At 38.1% G+C, this 19,114-nt stretch overlaps 4 protein-coding genes across 7 annotated transcripts in view; 2 read left to right on the top strand and 2 right to left on the bottom strand.

Annotated features, from left to right (window-relative positions):
* The first annotated feature begins 245 nt into the window (after positions 1–245).
* On the top strand, positions 246–9,157 carry LOC111485478 (bifunctional aspartokinase/homoserine dehydrogenase). Of its 2 annotated transcripts, none has more exons than XM_023132389.1 (12): positions 246–504; positions 2,202–2,352; positions 2,744–2,821; positions 2,962–3,077; positions 3,558–3,611; positions 4,477–4,564; positions 4,705–4,797; positions 6,587–6,627; positions 7,951–8,004; positions 8,215–8,384; positions 8,542–8,611; positions 8,788–9,157. In XM_023132389.1, exons 1-12 carry the CDS (start codon positions 397–399, stop codon positions 8,908–8,910), a joined length of 1,146 nt encoding a protein of 381 aa, XP_022988157.1. In that variant the 5' UTR covers positions 246–396; the 3' UTR covers positions 8,911–9,157. The 2 variants fall into 2 exon arrangements, with proteins under 2 accessions (XP_022988157.1, XP_022988156.1); XM_023132388.1 differs by having other exon boundaries at positions 8,215–8,387; positions 8,545–8,611.
* A 490-nt stretch (positions 9,158–9,647) lies between these two features.
* Positions 9,648–15,734, bottom strand: LOC111485494 (short-chain dehydrogenase/reductase 2b-like). Its single transcript, XM_023132409.1, has 6 exons — positions 15,562–15,734; positions 13,827–13,922; positions 11,959–12,202; positions 11,725–11,802; positions 10,756–10,941; positions 9,648–10,192 (listed from the first exon to the last, which is right to left on the bottom strand). Exons 2-6 carry the CDS (start codon positions 13,856–13,858, stop codon positions 9,815–9,817), a joined length of 918 nt encoding a protein of 305 aa, XP_022988177.1. The 5' UTR covers positions 13,859–13,922; positions 15,562–15,734; the 3' UTR covers positions 9,648–9,814.
* Positions 15,735–18,427: 2,693 nt separating this feature from the next.
* The window catches only part of LOC111485521 (non-specific lipid transfer protein GPI-anchored 2-like), a 1,906-nt gene continuing 1,219 nt past the window's right edge, over positions 18,428–19,114 (top strand). Inside the window, exon 1 of the mRNA XM_023132449.1 lies at positions 18,428–18,997. Coding sequence (XP_022988217.1) covers positions 18,649–18,997 — 349 coding nt within the window. The 5' untranslated portion in view covers positions 18,428–18,648. The remainder of the gene's footprint in view (positions 18,998–19,114) is intronic.
* Positions 18,913–19,114, bottom strand: part of LOC111485476 (protein ROOT PRIMORDIUM DEFECTIVE 1) — a 4,894-nt gene continuing 4,692 nt past the window's right edge. For all 3 annotated transcript variants that reach the window (XR_002718669.1, XR_002718670.1, XR_002718671.1), the window contains one exon: positions 18,913–19,018. The gene's annotated coding sequence lies outside the window, so the exon portion shown is untranslated. The remainder of the gene's footprint in view (positions 19,019–19,114) is intronic.

Below are 19,114 nucleotides of genomic sequence, written 5' to 3'. Positions count from 1 at the left end.
AATATATATATATATATATATATATATATATATATATATATATATATATATATATATATATATATATATATATATATATATATATATATTTATTTATTTATTTATTTATTTATTTATTTATTTATTTATTTATTTATTTTAGTTTAAAGTATTATTTAAGAAGAAAATTTTTTAGATAATTTTTTATAAAATTAATTTACCATTAAATTATTGGCTTCTTATTTTTCTATTAAATCTCTTATTATTTTAAAATTCGTATATTTGAAGAGCTGAACCTTGAGGCGGCGCTACTGACAAGAGTGGTCACGATCAGCTCGGAGAAGGGCAGGCCAGGTTAGAAGCTCATCAGAAGGCATTACAACAAATTCTCATATAACCAGAGGAAATTCGGCATCCATGGGCAAGAAGATGAAGATCATCGCCGTGCTTCTGATCGGCTGTGGCGGTGTTGGCCGTCAGCTCCTCCACCACATCGTATCCTGCCGATCACTTCACGCTAAACAGGCATTTCTCCTCCTCTCTTGTCCGCCTGCTTCCGACGTTCTGTAGAATTATATAGCTTTTAATTTTTCATGGGTTTCAATAACATTTAGAGCTTATCCATTTGTTTTGACCTGAGATTCGTAACGAACAGCATGATTCATACTCGTTGCATTGCATTCATGGAAAATTCAGTGCAATGTTTAATTTGTTAAGAGTATTGTTTAATTGTGAAGGATGTGTAGGTGAGTGGTTGTGGTGCCACTACAACTAAAATAGTGTTGGATGTGTTAGGTTGGTTTAAAGGTTAATCCCACATTATAGAGTTCATGTTTGATTTGTATCCTTCTTGGGCTTTTCATGTTTGTGTATTGGCTAGACAACTTGGATCAAGCAAAAAAACAATTGATCTCACGTAGGTAAAGTTCTGAGCACTTGGTATGTGAGACCCCATGTTGGTTGGGGAAGAGAACGAAACCTTCTCTATAAGGGTATGGAAACCTCTCCCTAGCAGATGCATTTTAAAAACCTTGAGAGGGAAGCCCAAAAGGGAAAGCTCAAAGAGGACAATATTGGTTAGCGGTGAGTTTGGGCTGTTACAAATGGTATAAGAGCTAGATACTGGGTGACGTGTCAGCGAGGAGGCTGAGTCCCGAAGGGGGGTGGACATGAGGCCGTGTGCCAACAATGACGTTGGGCCTTGAACATGGTGGATTTGGGGGGTCCCACATCGATTGGAGAAGGGAAGGGGTGGACATGAGGCGGTGTGCCAGCAAGGATGTTGGGCCCCAAATGGAGGTAGATTTGAAGGGTACCACATCGATTGGAGAAGGGAGTGAATGCCAGAGAGGACGCCGGGCCCTGAAGGGGGGTGGATTGTAAGATCCTACATTGGTTTGGGAGGTGAACGAAACATTTTTTATAAGGGCGTGAAAATCTCTCCCTAGTAAACGCGTTTTAAAAACCTTGAGAGAAAGTCCGAAAGAGAAAGCCCGAAAGAGAAAGCCCAAAGAGGATAATATCTGCTAGCAGTGGGCTTGGGCTATTACATGGTCTCACTTTGATCGAGTTACCATACACTCAGGCCGATTTACGAGCATGGACTCACTCTGGTTTTCTTATTTCACCTAGTTGTAGGCCAAGTTGGTTCCTGTCTCACTCAATGGGCTACCAGATACATGGAATTCCTTAGGCTTCACACTACCATACGCACTTAGCTAGTAGTATGGCCTACTTGAACCATGCCTTGAAGGTTCCATGTGATTTTTTTTATAATTAAGAAAGTGTCACCTACAATAAGTACTATATGCTGCAGGTTTATACCAATAATTAAATTACAAAGACAACATTTTTCCTTTAAATTTCAGGATTTTCTCATCATGTGCATTTTAACAAGGCTCACTTTGAAGGCACTGAGTGAAGTTTCCACTTCTCGTTCATCCCTTTTCATGTGCCATATGCCGTGTTAAATGAGCGATTTAAGTTCACTAAGATTGTTATTAAGGCCTGTCCTCTTATAATTTTAAAATGTTATCCTTAAATATGTTATATGATTTATTTTTAGACGATTCTTTGTTTTTTTCATTCACTACTTCACTATAGAGTTGGTACTGGCACTTCTATTAAGTTATGTTTCACCTTCAATTTTGAGGTAAATAGTTTATGATTGCATCCTCCTCCTTACTCAACCTTGAGATAATTGTAACAATTTTGCTTGACAGGGCGTCTACTTGCGAGTTATAGGAGTATGTGATAGTAGATCACTAGTCGTTGCATCTGATGTGCTCACAACCGAGTTAAATGACAAGATTTTACTGGAAATTTGTCATCTCAAGTCGAGCGGTGGCTCTTTATCAAATCTTAGCAATTTGGGTAATTCCTCATATCTTCTTAATCTTGTAGTGAAAGATGTGAAAAACAGAACGACGTATAGATTTCCAATGTTACTTCAAGTTATAGTACATCTAAGATATATATATTTATAACTTCTAGTATTAATGAGTTATGATATGATAAGCAATCACCCAAAACGCTCCTTTCCTCGATGTGAAAACCCTTTATTGCATTTCGAGTCGAACTTCTCAAAGATGGCCTTATAGAGCACATTCCCACAACATCACGAGGCATTTGAAACGATGACCCATATGTAGTTATTGATCTAGGCTTGGTAGAATTGAAATTAGGTCACATTGGGCAAGTTTTCTGACATTATTTTCAGTAATCATTAATCTCTGTTGTTCTAATGTGTTAAATTTTTTGGCAGGTGAAAGCAAACTATTTTCCGATACAGAAGCAACTAAAAAAGTTATTGATATTGCGACTCTTCTTGGTAAAGCGACAGGTTTGTGGTTTATGTGAACTTTGATCTGCTAAACATATTAGTTGAATACGATCTTGGTCCTCGAGCTTTCCAGCATACTCTCATACATGCATTGATTTACTTTTTCTTATTTCGACTTTGATCTTCATCTTTTATTGTAGGTCTGGCCTGTGTTGATTGCTCTGCCAGTTCTGACACTGTTAATGTGTTAAAGCAAGTGGTTGACTTGGGTTGTTGCATTGTTTTGGCAAATAAGAAGCCTTTAACCTCTACAATTGTAATACACTCTCTTATATCTTCGCAACTATAATTTTTAGTCAATTGAAATCCCTAGGTTACGTGCATGATCGACTGGTTTCATTTCCGTTCTCTTACAATTATTTTTCTTGAAATGAAAAAGACCAATGGTAAATGTCTTGAGTTTTATCTAGAGGTCATACGTTCCGAACCGCCTACCGTCTTGCACTATCCAAAGTCCCTCGAGTTCATGGACTACCAAATATGATACGGTTATACGGTAGTTTATTCTTTGGAATTTGGAGATTTTGAGGAGTCGGGAAATTGTGCAAGGAACCATGTGTTAGGCCACAAAGCATTTTGCAAGGGATATGTTTAGATTCACTATCGTTATCAACATGATCTCGACGAATTATGGAGAGATGCCCGACAATTATTCTCATGAAAATTGTTTCTATGACATTGGCTGAACAGCCTAAATAGTAGAAGCTTTTACAAATTTATTATTTTCTGGTTGCAGGAGGATTATAACAAACTGACTCCACATGCACGTCGTATTCGACATGAATCAACTGTAAGTAATATCATGGATTTACGTTGTTCAAGATTTTTTTTTTTTTTTTTTTTTCAGTTAAGAATTTGTTACCAAAAGAAAGATATGTCAAAGCATTGTGACAAATTTTCCAGGTCCCTTCTGGGAAAAGAAGAGGGACGTTAAACGTTTTATCAAAATTTGCATGAGATAGCATGTTCTAGTAACCCGAGTTTCCTAACAAGTATAATATTTGTATGATTGGTAGCTCACTAGAAGATCAACCCGAGCCGAAAATTCGATTCAAGAAAGTTACTCTATAAACTTGAACCTTCAGAACAACAATATAGATAGTTGTTTTCATTTCTTTTTGTGTACCCTTAGTCACAAGAAGCTTAACGTCTTTAACCGGATCTATTTCTATTTGGTTTACAATGTTTTTAAAACTTTTTTTTTCTTGTTTTTTCTTAGTTTATTCTTGCTCGTTTTAATTTTTTTTTATGAACGAATGAAGTTATTGAGAACATCATAAACATGTGAATAGTTGTATAAGAACCTGAGCATAACTCAATTAGTTAAGACAAATGTCATCAATCAAGGGGTCAGAGGTTCGTATCCCCTCAGCTAGTTAAAATAACTTTGAAAAAAGTTGCACGATATCCTTAATAGTAGTTATAGTTAAAAAAAAGAAAAAAAAAAAAATCTACTGAATAAGCTCTTATGCCACTTTTTGCTCTTGATTTTGTTTATGGCTTAGAACAAGAATGTAAGATTGAATTGAAATTTATTTCCTTAAGGAAATACTAATTGCTTCTCACTTATGTTTTCATGTTCCCCGATCGAGCAATGAATATATAAATGGGTAGTAATTTATGCAACTTCATAATATTGAGTTTTTATGTGGTAGGTCGGTGCTGGTCTTCCCGTTATAGTTTCGTTAACCCGTATGCTATCTTCAGGAGATCCTGTTCATCACATCGTTGGGAGTTTGAGTGGTATCAAGTTCTTCGACGCATAATTTCTTTTACACTAATGCTATGTTTCTCCAAGGGTTTGTGGTATTTCGCATGAGTCATGGTTCGTATTTTTCTTATTGAGGCAATATTAATTTTTGTATCCTGTATGTTTGTTATAGGTACACTTGGGTACATAATGAGTGAAGTTGAAGAAGGAAAGCCTTTGAGCCAGGTTGTTAAGGTTGCTAAAAGCCTAGGTTACACAGAACCAGGTTTGTACTAATATTTCAATTAGTTATCTTTATTTTCAAAAGTAATATTTCAAGTGGTATCTTTACGTTTAATTCATGACATGAAAGAAATAAATCATCCTTATGTGAGACCTTCAATTATCAGAACTAATACAAGAACCCATTAAAAGAGAATTGCACGAGAATTGATTAGTAGTCGAGCAGTGTAGGGCACTTTTGTTTGTACGACAATGCAGAGGAGGAGAGCCATTGGGTTTTTGAGGGGCTTTTGGGAGAGTTGTCTTCAAGAGATGATGTAACTGCTCAAGCCCACCAAATCCACCCCCTTCGGGGCCCAGCGCCTTTACTGGCACACCACCTCGTGTCTACCCCCGAACAACCTCCTCATTGGCACATCGCCCCGTGTCTGGCTCTGATACTATTTGTAATGGTCCAAGCCCACTGCTAGCAGATATTGTCCTCTTTGGACTTTCCCTTTCGGGCTTGCCCTCAAGGTTTTTAAAACGTGTTTGCTAGGGAGAGGTTTTCACACCCTTATAAAGGGTGTTTCATTCTCCTCCCCAACCGATGTGGGATATCACACTTGAATAGATGGCCTTGTTTTTCTTTTGTTCTTTGATTTTTTTCTTGTTGCTGAGGTTTCGACTGTTCTTAGACTTCGTGAACACTGAGACAATATTGTGAATCAGTAGAATGGTGCCAGGGTATATATCTGTCCCTATTTTCCCCGGGTATTTTGTGCTTATTTGCAGGTATTAGACTCAGGAACCTAACATTATGATGATGTTTTAGGAGGAGATGGGTCTAATATAACATTAGCTCTTAATTTATATCTCTACGATCCCCATTATGTATGTAGAAAAATGTAACAACCCAAGCCCACCGCTAGCAGATATTGTCCTCTTTGGGTTTTCTCTTCCGGGCTTCCCCTCAAGGTTTTAAAATGTGTTTGCTAGGAAGAGGTTTCCACACCCTTATAAAGAATGCTTCGTTCTCCTCCCCAACCGATGTGGGATCTCACAATCCACCCCCCTTCGGGGCCCAGTGTCCTCGCTGACACTCAGTTCCCTTCTCCAATTGATATGGGACCCCCCAATCCACTCTTTCGGGGTTCAGCCTCCTTGCTGGCTGGCTCTGATACCATTTATAACAGCCCAAGCCCACTGCTAACAAATATTGTCATCTTTGGGTTTTTCCTTTCGGACTTCCCTTCAAGGTTTTAAAACGTATATGCTAGGGAGAGGTTTCCACGCCTTTATAAAGAAGGCTTTTTTCACCTTCCTAATCGAGGTGGGATCGCACAATTCACCCCCCTTTGGAGCTCAACGTCCTCACTGACACTGGTTCCCTTCTCCAATCGATATGGGACCCCCCAATTCACCCCCTTCGGGGCTCAGTTCTTGTTGGCATATCGCCCGTTGTCTGGCTCTAATACTATTTATAACAGTCTAAGCCCACCGCTAACAGATATTGTCCTCTTTGGGCCTTCCGTTTCAGGCTTCCCCTCAAGATTTTAAAACGTGTATGCTAGGGGAGGTTTCCACACCCTTATAAAGAATGCTTCGTGCTCTTCCCCAATTATGAAACTTTATGCGGGAATGTGTGTTTTGTACCTTGATGTTTTGTACTTTGGGGGAATTTTCTTGTTTTAAGAAAATGACATTATTTTGAAGAGCATGTGGAGGATTAGTTTTTTTCTAATATATGTGCACACGTGCAAACATGTATTACAGTGTTATGCATTATATATCTATTTATCAATGATAAGAAAATTCAATGTACTTAATGAGTTTTACATAATGTCATGCAGATCCACGTGATGACCTCAGTGGCATGGATGTTGCAAGAAAGGTTTGGTTTTAATGCATGATTTGTGATATTAAGGGTCTGTGCTTAGTGCATGAGTTCTGTAGCCAAATCTTTTGATCTTGTAGTTCAACAATCTCATACCATACTTCTCTGTAATTATGCGTTGGTTCACGAGGTAATCCGTTAGCAGAGATGTGAATTGAAATATGATAGGCAGAAAAGAAAAGCCCTATGGTTTGTCTCGCTTGCTTGCTGTTACAAATGGTATCAGAGCTAGACATCGGGTGATGTGACTGTGAGGAGACTAAGCTTCGAAGGGGTTGGACACAAGACGGTGTGCCAGCAAGGACGCTGGGCTCCGAAGAGGGTGGATTGGGGGGTCCCACATTGATTGGAGAAGGGAACAAGTGTCAGCGAGGACGCTGGGCCCTGAAGGGGGTGGATTGTGAGATCCCACATAGGTTGAGGAGGAGAGCGAAACACCCTTTATAAGGGTGTGGAAATCTCTTCCTAGCAGACACGTTTTAAAAACCTTGAGGAGAAGCTCGAAAGGTAAAGCCTAAAGAGGACAATATTTGCTAGCAGTGGGCTTGAGCAATTATAAATGGTATCAGAGCCAGACATCGGGCGATGTGCCAGTGAGGAGGCTAAGCCCCGAAGGGGGGTGGACATGAGGCTGTGTGTTAGCAAGGACGCTAGGCCTCGAAGGGGGGTGGACATGAAGTGGTGTGTTAGTAAGGATGCTAGGCCTCGAAGGGGGGTGGACATGAGGAGGTGTGTCAGCAAGGACGCTGGGCCTCGAAGGGGGGTGGATTTGAGTCGGTGTGTCAGCAAGGACGCTGCGCCTCGAAGGGGGTGGATTGAGCTCCCACATCGATTGGAGAAGGGAACAAATGCCAGCGAGGACGTTGGACCCTGAAGGGGGGTGGATTGTGAGATCCCACATTGGTTGGGGAAGAGAACGAAACATTCTTTATAAATGTGTGGAAACCTCTCCCTAATAGACACGTTTTAAAAACCTTGAAGGGAAGCTCAAAAGGGAAAGCCCAAAGAGGACAATATCTGCTAGCGGTGAGCTTGGACTATTACAACTTCATCCTTATTCTCCCAATATTTTGAGATTGAACTTGGCTCTTCCTTATTATCACTATTTTTGCCCTTTGATTAACAATGGTAGAGATGTGGTGCTCAGTTGGGTGTCATTTACTCAAATTTTCGACCTTTTGGCAAATTATCTCGAAGTATGGTCCTATAAATTTTATCTGCTAACAGTTCACGATGTGAAATAAACTCCGCATAGATTCTAGAACTGGACTAGAGCATTTCATGTCGTTGCTATACTTATTGATGCTTATTCGTAAACAGGCTCTGATCCTCGCTCGACTTCTCGGTCAGCAGATCAACTTGGGCGATATTAAGGTCAGTTTTAGAAGTTCTATTCCTTCCTTAAGAGAACAATACATGGCATGCATTTATATATGTACGAAAATGCATACAATATTAAGCTTCATAGAAAAAAAATGCAGAAGATATCGAAGTTTCGTGTAGAAATAAATCTATGCACATGATTGTGCACGTATACCCATCCCCTCGTGCTAAATTTCCTGCTCTAATAGTAGTTCTTCTTAGGTCGAAAGCTTGTTTCCGAAAGAAATGGGACCTGACGTTATGCCTATCGACGACTTTTTAAACAGAGGAGTTTTATCGCTAGACAATGACATCAAGGAGAGAGTTACCAAGGCTTCCTCAAAAGGAAACGTGTTACGTTATGCCTGTACGGTAGAATTCTCGAGCTCGAGGTATTATTATTTGACGTATGGTCTTGTCTTCTATGTTTCATTTGCCTTGAATAAACAACAAATGTTTTTTAACTATGATTTTTATCATCATCTAAGCTGCTAAATGAAGCACAGCTTAACTTTTTTAAAAAAAATTCTTTTGGATAATGTTTTTTAGATGTGAAGTTGGACTTCAGGAGTTTCCCAAAGATTCTCCATTGGGAAGATTGAAAGGAAGTGACAATGTGGTAAGCCCCCGTCCCCATTTCACGATAAAGATCACGTCGCAGCCCTATGATTTCCATTAAAACACGAGCCTATACTTCGTAAAATACTATAAATATCGAAGTTTATGAATGTTGAATACGAACCTGTCTTAGATAAAATGTGTGGAAATTGACTTGGTCGTTCCGTGCGATTGCAGCTGGTGGTTTACAGCCGATGCTATAACGAACGACCTCTTGTGATTCAAGGAGCTGGAGCGGGTAACGACACTACAGCAGCTGGTGTGTTAGCTGATATTCTTGACCTTCAGGATTTGTTTTGAAGGGATTTCTTTGAAGAACTTAGAAGAACTTAGAAGAACTTAGAACTCCTAATTTTGGTTAATCATATTGCTGGTGGAACTCTTAAAACTGTTGGTTTGGAAGCACAGCTGTTGGCTTTTTTGGGCTTGAGATTTTGATGCGTTTAAATTGCTTCTTTTACACAGGAAAGAGTATTGGAAATTCTTGTAGTTAGATTGATTAAAAAATGCTATGAAAGTGGCTCTTTCAATTGAGTTTGAACCTGAAGAGGGGCTTAAGTATGCTATAGAAGCTCTTTTTGAGTGAATTTGTGGAAACATTTTAAAATTGTGAAGCTGACAAGAATACATAATGGGTAGAAATGGACAATATCTGCTAGCAGTGAGTTTGGGCTGTTACAAGGTTGATGGTGATAATGGGTCAAAGCGGACAATATCTACTAGTAGTGGACTTGAGCTGTTACAAATGGTATCAAAGCTAGGCATGGAGAGGGGAATGAATGTTAGTGAGGACGCTGAGTTTCGAAGGGGGCGAATTATGAGATTCCACATTGGAGGGGAAGAATGCCAACAAGAACATTGAGCCTCGAAGAGAAAACGGAGGATGCTGAGAACGAAGCTGGGTGGATTGTGAGATCAGCATTCTTTACAAAAGTGTGAAAATCTCTCCAATCTCTCCCTTATAGACATGTTTTAAAACTTTAAGACGGATGACGATACCTAACTACTTCATAAAAATATTTGGTTAAAGAATATCATAGATAATCACTAAACTCTTCAAACATATTCATCAACCCAAATATTCAAAATCTCCTATACGTGATATTAAAAACTCTTACCAAATCAGTGTTTGATTCAAAGAAGTCTTCTCAACTTGATAGAACAAACACAAATTCAATCCTCATTCCAAACAGCAAGAACTTAATTAAAACTCTGCTAATTCAGTTTGATCAAAGTAGCAACCAGTGGGACTTCCATCTGGAAAAAGAGCCAACATGACAGGACCTCTAGCCCCTTCTTCCACAGTTAATACTCCTGTATGCCAGTTGATATCAGTATCAACATAGCCTGGATGAACACAATTGATATACACTTCTGGATGCCGTCTTGCAAGAATTCTTGTATAAGCATTCACTGCAGCCTTGGAGATGCTGTACGGTGGAAGCATCAGTGTCCATCCATTCGCTTCTAATCTATCTTCCTTCAAATCATGTAGAAACTTTTTCAACACTTCATCTATCTTTTCTTCACTCAAATTTTCTATATCTCCCAGTTCTTTTCGTATGTGCTCACCTGGGATTCTCTGCCATTGTGAATTTCGCAAGGTGTATCAATTGTTACCTAAAACTCGAATAAGTTCGACAATTAGTAGATATTGTCCTCTTTGGATTTTCCCTCGAGGTTTTAAAACGTGTCTGCTAGGAAGAGGTCTTATAAAGAATGTTTTGTTTCCTATCTAATTGATGTGTGATCTCACAATCCACACCCCTTTAGGGCCCAGCGTCCTCGCTAGGACACCACTCAGTGGCTAGATATAATACCATTTGTAACAGCTCAAGCTCACCACTAATAGATATTGTCCTTTTTGGGATTTCCCTCGAGATTTTAAAACGCGTCTACTAGGGAGAGGTTTCCACATCCTTATAAAGAATGTTTCGTTCCCTTCCCAATCGATGTAGGATCTCACAATCATCCTTTAATGACTTGTATGACTCTTTTTGTAGAATTATTCAATATTTGATTCATGGAAAGCAATGAATATTTTAAGATTTTTAGCTTGCTTTTTATCAAATTTGATTTTCTCCCCTCTAAACAGAATCATATAAAGACTATAGCAGAAGAAATTTATAAAGAACGGCGTGGTACCTTCAATTCGCTTCTGAGAGAGGAGACATTCACAATCCTGGCTCCTCCCAAGGATTTCTGTAGAAGTGGAAGAAGGGCTTCTGTTACTCTTTTGAGGCCATAGTAATTTGTGTTGAGGCATTCTTCTGCCTTCTCACAGTTTGTCTTTATCACACTCTGAACCAAGTTCGTTATCTTGCCCGAGAGCTGTATTAAAGCGTTGATCAGAACAACTTTAGGAACATTTAAATCACGGAACTCATGCCTTAACCAGTTAGAGCTAAGCTGAAGTTAGCAATTACAAAAATGCAGTCTTTAGAATTACAGTTAAATATAAGAATAGAAATAAAATTGTGTTCGAAAACAATCTTCAAAACAAGTTGAATATTGTAACGGTTCAAGCCCACTACTAGCAGATATTGCCCACTTTGATCCGTTACGTATCGCCGTCAGCCTCACGTTTTAAAACGTGTCTACTAGGGAGAGGTTTCCACACCCTTACAAGGAATGCTTTGTTCCCCTCTCCAACCAATGTGGGATCTCACAATCCACCCCCTTTGGGGCCCAGCGTCCTCGCTGGCACACCGTCCGGTGTCTTGACTCTGATACCATTTGTAACAGTCAAAGCCTACCACTAGCAGATATTGTCCGCTTTGGCCCGTTACGTATCGTCGTCAACCTCACGGTTTCTACTAGGGAGAGGTTTCCACACCCTTATAAGAAATGCTTCATTCCTTGGGGCCCAGCATCCTCGCTAACACACCGCCTGGTATCTCACTCTGATACCATTTATAACAGTCCAAGCCCACCGCTAGCAAATATTGTCCGTTTTGGCCCGTTACATGTCGCCGTCAGCCTCACGGTTTTAAAGCAAGTCTACTAAGGAAAGGTTTTCACACTCTTATAAGGAATCTTTTGTTCCCTTCTCCAACCAACGTGGAATCTCACAAATATATCCGAATGAATTATCAAAAAGACAATAAATAATACCCAGGAGGAGGGATCTATGTTCATGGCCCTTAATCCTTCCTCATCAACCACAACTCCAGAAGCCCCAGCATTATTCACCTGAAACAGTAAACAAATCAATTCATTACAGTTTTATAGTTTTGCTTTTTAATCAATTAATCACATTGATTGAAAATAAATTGAATTAAGAACTACTCCAGTACTTGAAATAGCAATCTAAATGACTAAAATGAAATTGATAATTTGAAAGCTTACCAAGATATCAAGCCTGCCAAACTTGTCAGCTATGAACTCGGCCAAAGAATGGATACTGACAGGGTCCAACACATCAAGTTGATGGAAGATCACATTTGATAACCCTATTTCATGGAGCTTTGAAACAGCCTCCAATCCTCTTCGCTCATTTCTGGCTGTCAAAATCACGTTTATGCCTCGAGAAGCAAGTTGCTTTGCTGTTTCAAAACCAATCCCCTTGTTTGCTCCAGTGACTACCCCGTACCTGTGAGGAATGGCTTTCAAACCTCTTATTTACAATAACAATAACAATAATAAATAAAATAAAAAAATAGTATTTATAGGCATAATTTCGAGAAAAGAGAAGTGAACGGCTAACAAATATTTTCTGTTTTAGTCTCTTACTATTTCCGTCAGCCTCACAATTTTAAAACGCGTCTGTTAGGGAGAGGTTTCCACACCTTTACCCCGTGAGGCCAACGTCCTCATTGATACACCATCCAGTGTATGACTCTGATACCATTTATAATAGCCCAAGTCCAAACCTACCACTAATGGATATTATCCGCTTTGGCTCGTTATGTATCGTCATCAAACTCACAATTTTAAAATGCGTCTGTTAGGGAGAGGTTTCCACACCTTTACCCCGTGGGGGCTTGCGTCCTCATTGGTACAACCATCTAGTGTATGACTCTGATACTATTTATAATAGTCCAAGTCCAAGTCCACCACTAACAGATATTGTTCATTTTGGCTCGTTATGTATCGCCGTCAGACTCACAATTTTAAAATGCGTATATTAGGGAGAGGTTTCCACACTTTTACCCCGTGGGGCCAACGTCCTCATTGGTACACTATCTAGTGTATGACTCTGATACCATTTATAACAGCCCAAGTCCAAGCCCACCACTAACGGATATTGTCCGCTTTGGCTCGTTATGTATCGCCGTCAGACTCATGATTTTAAAACGCGTCTGTTAGGGAGAGGTTTCCACACCTTTACCCCGTGGGGCCAACGTTCTCATTGGTACACCATCCAGTGTATGACTCTGATACCATTTATAACAGCCCAAGTCCAAGCCCACCACTAACGGATATTGTCCGCTTTGGCTCGTTATGTATCGCCATAAGACTCACGATTTTAAAACGCGTCTGTTAGGGAGAGGTTTCCATACCTTTACCCCGTGAGGCCAACGATCTCATTGGTACACCATCCGGTGTATGACTCTGATACCATGTGTATGACTCTGATACCATTTATAACAGCCCAAGTCCAAGCCCACCACTAACGGATATTGTCCGCTTTGGCTCGTTATGTATCACCGTCAGACTCACTATTTTAAAACGCGTCTGTTAGGGAGAGGTTTCCACACCTTTACCCCGTGGGGGCCAGCGTCCTCATTGGTACACCATCCAATGTATGACTCTGATACTATTTATAATAGTCCAAGTCCAAGTCCACCGCTAACAGATATTGTCCGTTTTGGCTCCTTATGTATCGCCGTCAGACTCACAATTTTAAAATGCGTCTGTTAAGGAGAGGTTTCCACACCTTTACCCCGTGGGGGCTAGCGTCCTCATTGGTACACCATCCAGTGTATGACTCTGATACTATTTATAACAGCCCAAGTCCAAGCCCACCGCTAACAGATATTGTCTATTTTGGCTAGTTATGTATCACCGTCATACTCGCGATTTTAAAACGCGTCTGTTAGAGAGAGGTTTCCACACCCTTATCAAGAATGTTTCGTTCCCCTCTCCAACTGATGTGAGATTGGGACCAATGTCCTCGCTAACTTCAAACTAACAAAGAATTGTTTCGTCGAAAAAAAAAACACACACACCTAAGAAAGCAAAGAAGTTTGCATTGAATTGAAGCAACAGCATACCTCTCAGCTCCGTGATTGCCATTATTTTCCATTCTTGCTACAATTGTAAGTCCTGAACTGCTAAACCCTTTATTTGCAGCAGTTTTTATATTAAACCTGCCAAGTTCAGTAAGTTCAAAATCCATTTTTACAAACCTCATTTTGCAATGTATGACACATAAAATACATTAATCATGTTTTGATCCCTCCTTTGGAGATTACTGGAATAGAGATGAATTCTTTTGGTGGTGTTCAAATGAGAAACTTTCTGACATAAACCCAGAGACATCAATCATACAATATGCTTCAATGAAGATATGAAGAAAATATTGTTAAAATTATCAAAAGATATTTAAATTCATGGCACATTGAATAAAAACGACGTTTCATGCTATAAATTTTGGGTAGATTACATTTTAGAGTAATTTAGAGTTATTATATTTCATTAATGTATTTTAAGACTTTTTATTTAATTTAGGTTACAATTACATAATAGTTAATTATAGCCATTAAGTATGAATGTTACAACTTTTGGAATGTCTTTAATAGTTTCATTTTGAGACTATATAAAGTCATGTATGTTGTATTTGTAAGTAGACTTGGAAAATATAGTAAATGAAGCATTTGTGCTTTCTTTAGACAGTAAATAACTAAGTTTCTTTGCAATTCTATGTAGTTTAAGTTACATGTAGAATCATTCAAGCTCAACATGATCAATCTTGCTGGTAGAGTGATTCAAATCTCAATCAAGTGTTCTTGCCTTGAGATATTTGATCAACAAAAATCATTCAAGCTAGACATGATCGATCTTGCTTGTGGAGTGATTCGAATCTCAAACAATGTTCTTGCCTTGAGATATTTGATCAACAAGAATCATTCAAGCTAGACATGATTAATCTTGCTTGTGGAGTGATTCGAATCTCAAACAATGTTCTTACCTTGAGATATTCGATCAACAAGATAATCCGAATCTTACTCCCTTGTAGTGATTTTCACACATAAATTTCATTGTAATTATAGGCCATCCATGGTTATTGTCAACTACAAGGCTTCTTTTAGTTCCTCCATAGGAGAAAATAATAATAGGAATAAATTAAAAAGAAAAAAACACGATGGAAATATATGTAGAGGCTATCATAGAAAATACCCCTCCATTTGGTACTTTGTTTAAAAATTACGTCAAAACTTTCGAAAGATACATCAATACATTTAAAACTTTCAAAATATTCTTAGTGACTTGTTTAAAAAATATTGCTGAACTTTTAGGAGTTGCACAACCTTTAATCTTCTAGTAAGAAATATTTTTACCATTAGAAAACCATTTATCCAAACTTTTAAAAGTTCAAGAGTATTTAAAAAGTATAGTTTAATTAATTTTATTATTATGAACAGAGTTTTTATCCACGATTTCTCATCTGTGGATGAATATCACTATTGATTGGAATATTTATTATCACACCCTGATCATCACCACAAGATCGAAATGTTAAGGTCAATATGAATTTAATTCAAATATATACATGGAGATTCAATTAATAATCATACTCAGATCTGTTGTATAAGAACAGTGAAAATGTCTTAAAAAGCCCCAAACAAGAAAGGATGTCAAATGGCCAGTATTTTTCAGAAAAAGTTCTCACAGTAATATCATCGAACACCTTGTGCGCATGACACATCAAAATCACATAATCGTCCCCACAAAGCCGCAGAAAGTTAAAGATTGAAAGACGAAATTAATGGAAAGAAATAGGGATACCTCTGAGGCGGGAATGAGCGGATGGTGGATCGGCGAGAAAGTGGATCGGCGAGTAAGATGGAAAGTGAAGTAATCCTCGATGGTAGCAGACGACGAGCAATAAGCTCAAGACCAAATAATACATATATGTGATTGTGGTTATCGAGTTAGAATTTTGGAACACGAGCACGAGCAAAAATGGTGGAAAAGTCTATTGTTTGAAAGAGAATAAAACGACCCAAAAGTCCAAGAGTTGATCTAGAATCACCTACTTGATCGACAACCATAATTTTTATAGCTGTTTTTATCATTCTAAAGTCGTGAAAACCTGAAGCTTATCTCTTGTACGACAAAAGAAGGAAAGCTATCATAGTCTACGATCCAGACTAACGACAGATTTTTTGAACTATCTCGCCTTCGCACGATCATGGCCCTTGATCCTGGCCACTGTAGCACGTGTTGCCTAGCAAAAAGAATCAACTAATTACCTTGTGATTCATAAATTTTGACTATTTTTTTTTTGTACGGGATAAAGAAATGATGATACTCACTTCGATATTTTTTTTAGTTTAACAACGTGCAAACATGCATATTTAAACCTCTGGCATTATAGTCGATAATCTATATTTTAATTACTTAAATTATGATTAAACGGAATAGCTCAATTAATATAAGAGTGTGTTGAACTCGTTAAAAAAGTTAACTAATATGATTAAAAAAATACACAAATAACAATAATATAAAGGTAATATGATTTTATTGCATGGTGTGTCACAGGATCTCACGAGCATATCTTACACAACAATATAATAACATAAATAAATACACCGAGAGACACTCACATCCTAATATGAAATTATATCATATGAAGGGTTGCGTGTTTCGAGATATTCATGTTTCATTCAATTCATCCAATATAATTCGTAGGTATTTTAACAATACGTTCACTTATCGTATTGGCTTAAGTCAACATCACTTTATTTGCTTATTAGTAGTCTAATCGTGCCCGTTGTAGTCAAATTTCACCTACGATGTTCTATCACATCAAAATATAATCAAGAAACCAACTTCACCTAAGTCTCCTATTCGAATCTCAAATGCCTCCAATTACCTTAAAAACAAAAACGACTCTGAAACGATCCAAAGTCGTAAAATGAACTTAAAAGTTCGAACTAACTCGTCTAAGTCAAGAGGCGAGAGTAGGTGAGAGGAGAGTAAAAAATATCAATTTCTAAAATGTGGAAAGAAATAACCATTTGAACGTTTTTTTTTTTTTTTTTTGTTAAATTAACAGCACTACCTAACCTGACCCAAATCATAAAAGTTAGATTTTTTTTTGTTAAGTTCAATTTTTTTTAAAACTAAAAAATTTCGGTTGGTCGTGAGTTGACTTTTTTTTGTTGGATCAACTTAAGAATGGAATTACATCTCAACTCTGCCTCACTTTTAAAATCATTATGAAAATTAAAAATAGTTAACGTTTGAATGAGTTATGACGTGTAAATGTTTGAATATTTGAGATTTATCCTATTTTAGTCATTAACGTAACATGTATCATGGAAGTATTATTCAAGTTTCTTAAATCACAACCCAACAAACTCAAATTTAAGGTTGGTAAAAAAAAAAAAAAAAAAAAGAAAAAAATCAACTAAACCCGTCTATACCCGAAATTTGGAAGACTAAACTTATGCTTTATTTATTAAAGAGGGTATGTAACGGCCTAAGCCGATATTGTCGTCTTTGGGCTTTTCTTACGGGCTTCCTCACGGCTTTAAAAGGAGTGGAAAAGTTTCCATTATAAACAGACCTTTCATTCTCTTCTCCTACAAAATCACTGTGTGTCAGTTACTATAATAAGAACTAAATTGGAATAATACAAAAATTAAAATAAAATAAAATCTAAAATATTATTTGGAACTTTTTTGTTAGTCATTTGAAAACAAATATTTATGAAAATATGCCCAAAAAAATGAAGATTCTCATAAATATTGACATTTAATAGGAGAAAATTAGGTTGGTGGTGTGGTAATAAATAAATAAATAAATAAATAAATGAAAACTAAATACCATGTACTTGTATTCCCCTTTTCATCTTCCATAATAATTATAATTGTGAAAATATTTATTTATTTATTTATTATTGTTTTATTTCATTTTAACTCCCACCAATGAAAATAAATTCTCTCACAATAAGGACTAAAAAAAAGTAATATTTTCACATGGGCTCTCATTATTTCACACATTTGACAACACTTTATGCCTTTTTGGCAAGACAACTATTTTAAAAGGTATAAAAGGTATTTTAGAGCTATAAAAGGTATACTAGGAGAAGGTTTCCACACCCTTACAAAATGTGTAATCCACGTTTTTTGAGCTATAAAAGGTATTTTGTTCTCTTCCCCAACTAATGTGAGACATCACAATCCACCCCCTTCAGACGTCCTTGTTGGCACTCACCCATTCCTTTCTTCAATCGATGTCACCCCCACCCCCTTCAGAGCACAACGTCCTTGTTGGCACTCACCCGTTCCTTTCTTCAATCGATGTCACCCCATTTAGAGCCCAGCATCTTTACAGGCACACCACCTCGTGTCTACCTCCCTTTTTAGGGAACAACGAAAAGGCTAACATATTGTCGAGTGTCTGGCTCTAATATTATTTGTAACAGCTCAAATTCACAGCTAACATATATTGTCCTTTTTGGGGTTTCCCTCTCACGATTCTCCAAGATTTTTGTTTTGGGACATCATTGTTGGCGTATCTTATTTGGCGAAAAAATAGGTGAGGTCATTATTAGGAGGTAGATAAATAACTAAAGAAATAAATAGGGCCTTGGGAGTTAGCAGGGGGCCCACTCTCACACAGAAAATTAAAAAAAAAAAATAAAAACAAAAAACAAAAAAGAGAAATAAATAAGCAATCAAAGTCCTGCAATGGCGGTAGCTGCTGCCATTATTTCAAACTCGCCTTCCTCTTCCCAAACCACTTCCCTTCCTCTCTCTCTCTATATCTCTCTCTCCTCCTCTTCTTCTTCTCTTCAATTCCACCGCCGCTCCACCAAACCAACTCAAACCCTAGAAAACGAAACAACCGTCTCGATCTCGACCAATGGCGACGCCCTCGATCTTCGCGCTAGCGGCGGTGATAATCGCGATTCACGGCATTGCAGGAGCGGTGGCGCAGGCTCCGGCGCCGGGGCCAGCGGTTGCGACGGACTGCTTCACGACGCTGCTGAATATGTCGGATTGCCTGTCGTACGTGTCGGCGGGGAGCAAGGACGCGAAGCCGGACAAGCATTGCTGCCCGGAGCTGGCGGGGCTGGTGGAGAGTAGCCCTAGCTGCCTCTGTCAGCTGCTTAGCGATCCTAATAAAGTTGGGTTAACCATTGATGTCGACAGAGCTATGAAGCTTCCTTCCGCCTGCAATGTCTCCACTCCTCCCGTCAATCTCTGTTCTCGTAAGCTTCCTTTTCCCTTTCCTTAAAAAATTAAAAAAAAAATAAAATTAAAATTAAAATGTTTAATCTTTTTAAAATACCAATTTTAATCTTCTTCTTCTTTTTTTTTTTTTTTTT

Source organism: Cucurbita maxima, unplaced genomic scaffold, assembly GCF_002738345.1.
Source record: "Cucurbita maxima cultivar Rimu unplaced genomic scaffold, Cmax_1.0 Cma_Scf00010, whole genome shotgun sequence".
Lineage (NCBI taxonomy): Eukaryota > Viridiplantae > Streptophyta > Magnoliopsida > Cucurbitales > Cucurbitaceae > Cucurbita > Cucurbita maxima.
Note: the sequence above shows the minus strand (reverse complement) of the source record. Positions and strands in the feature narration are given on the sequence as shown.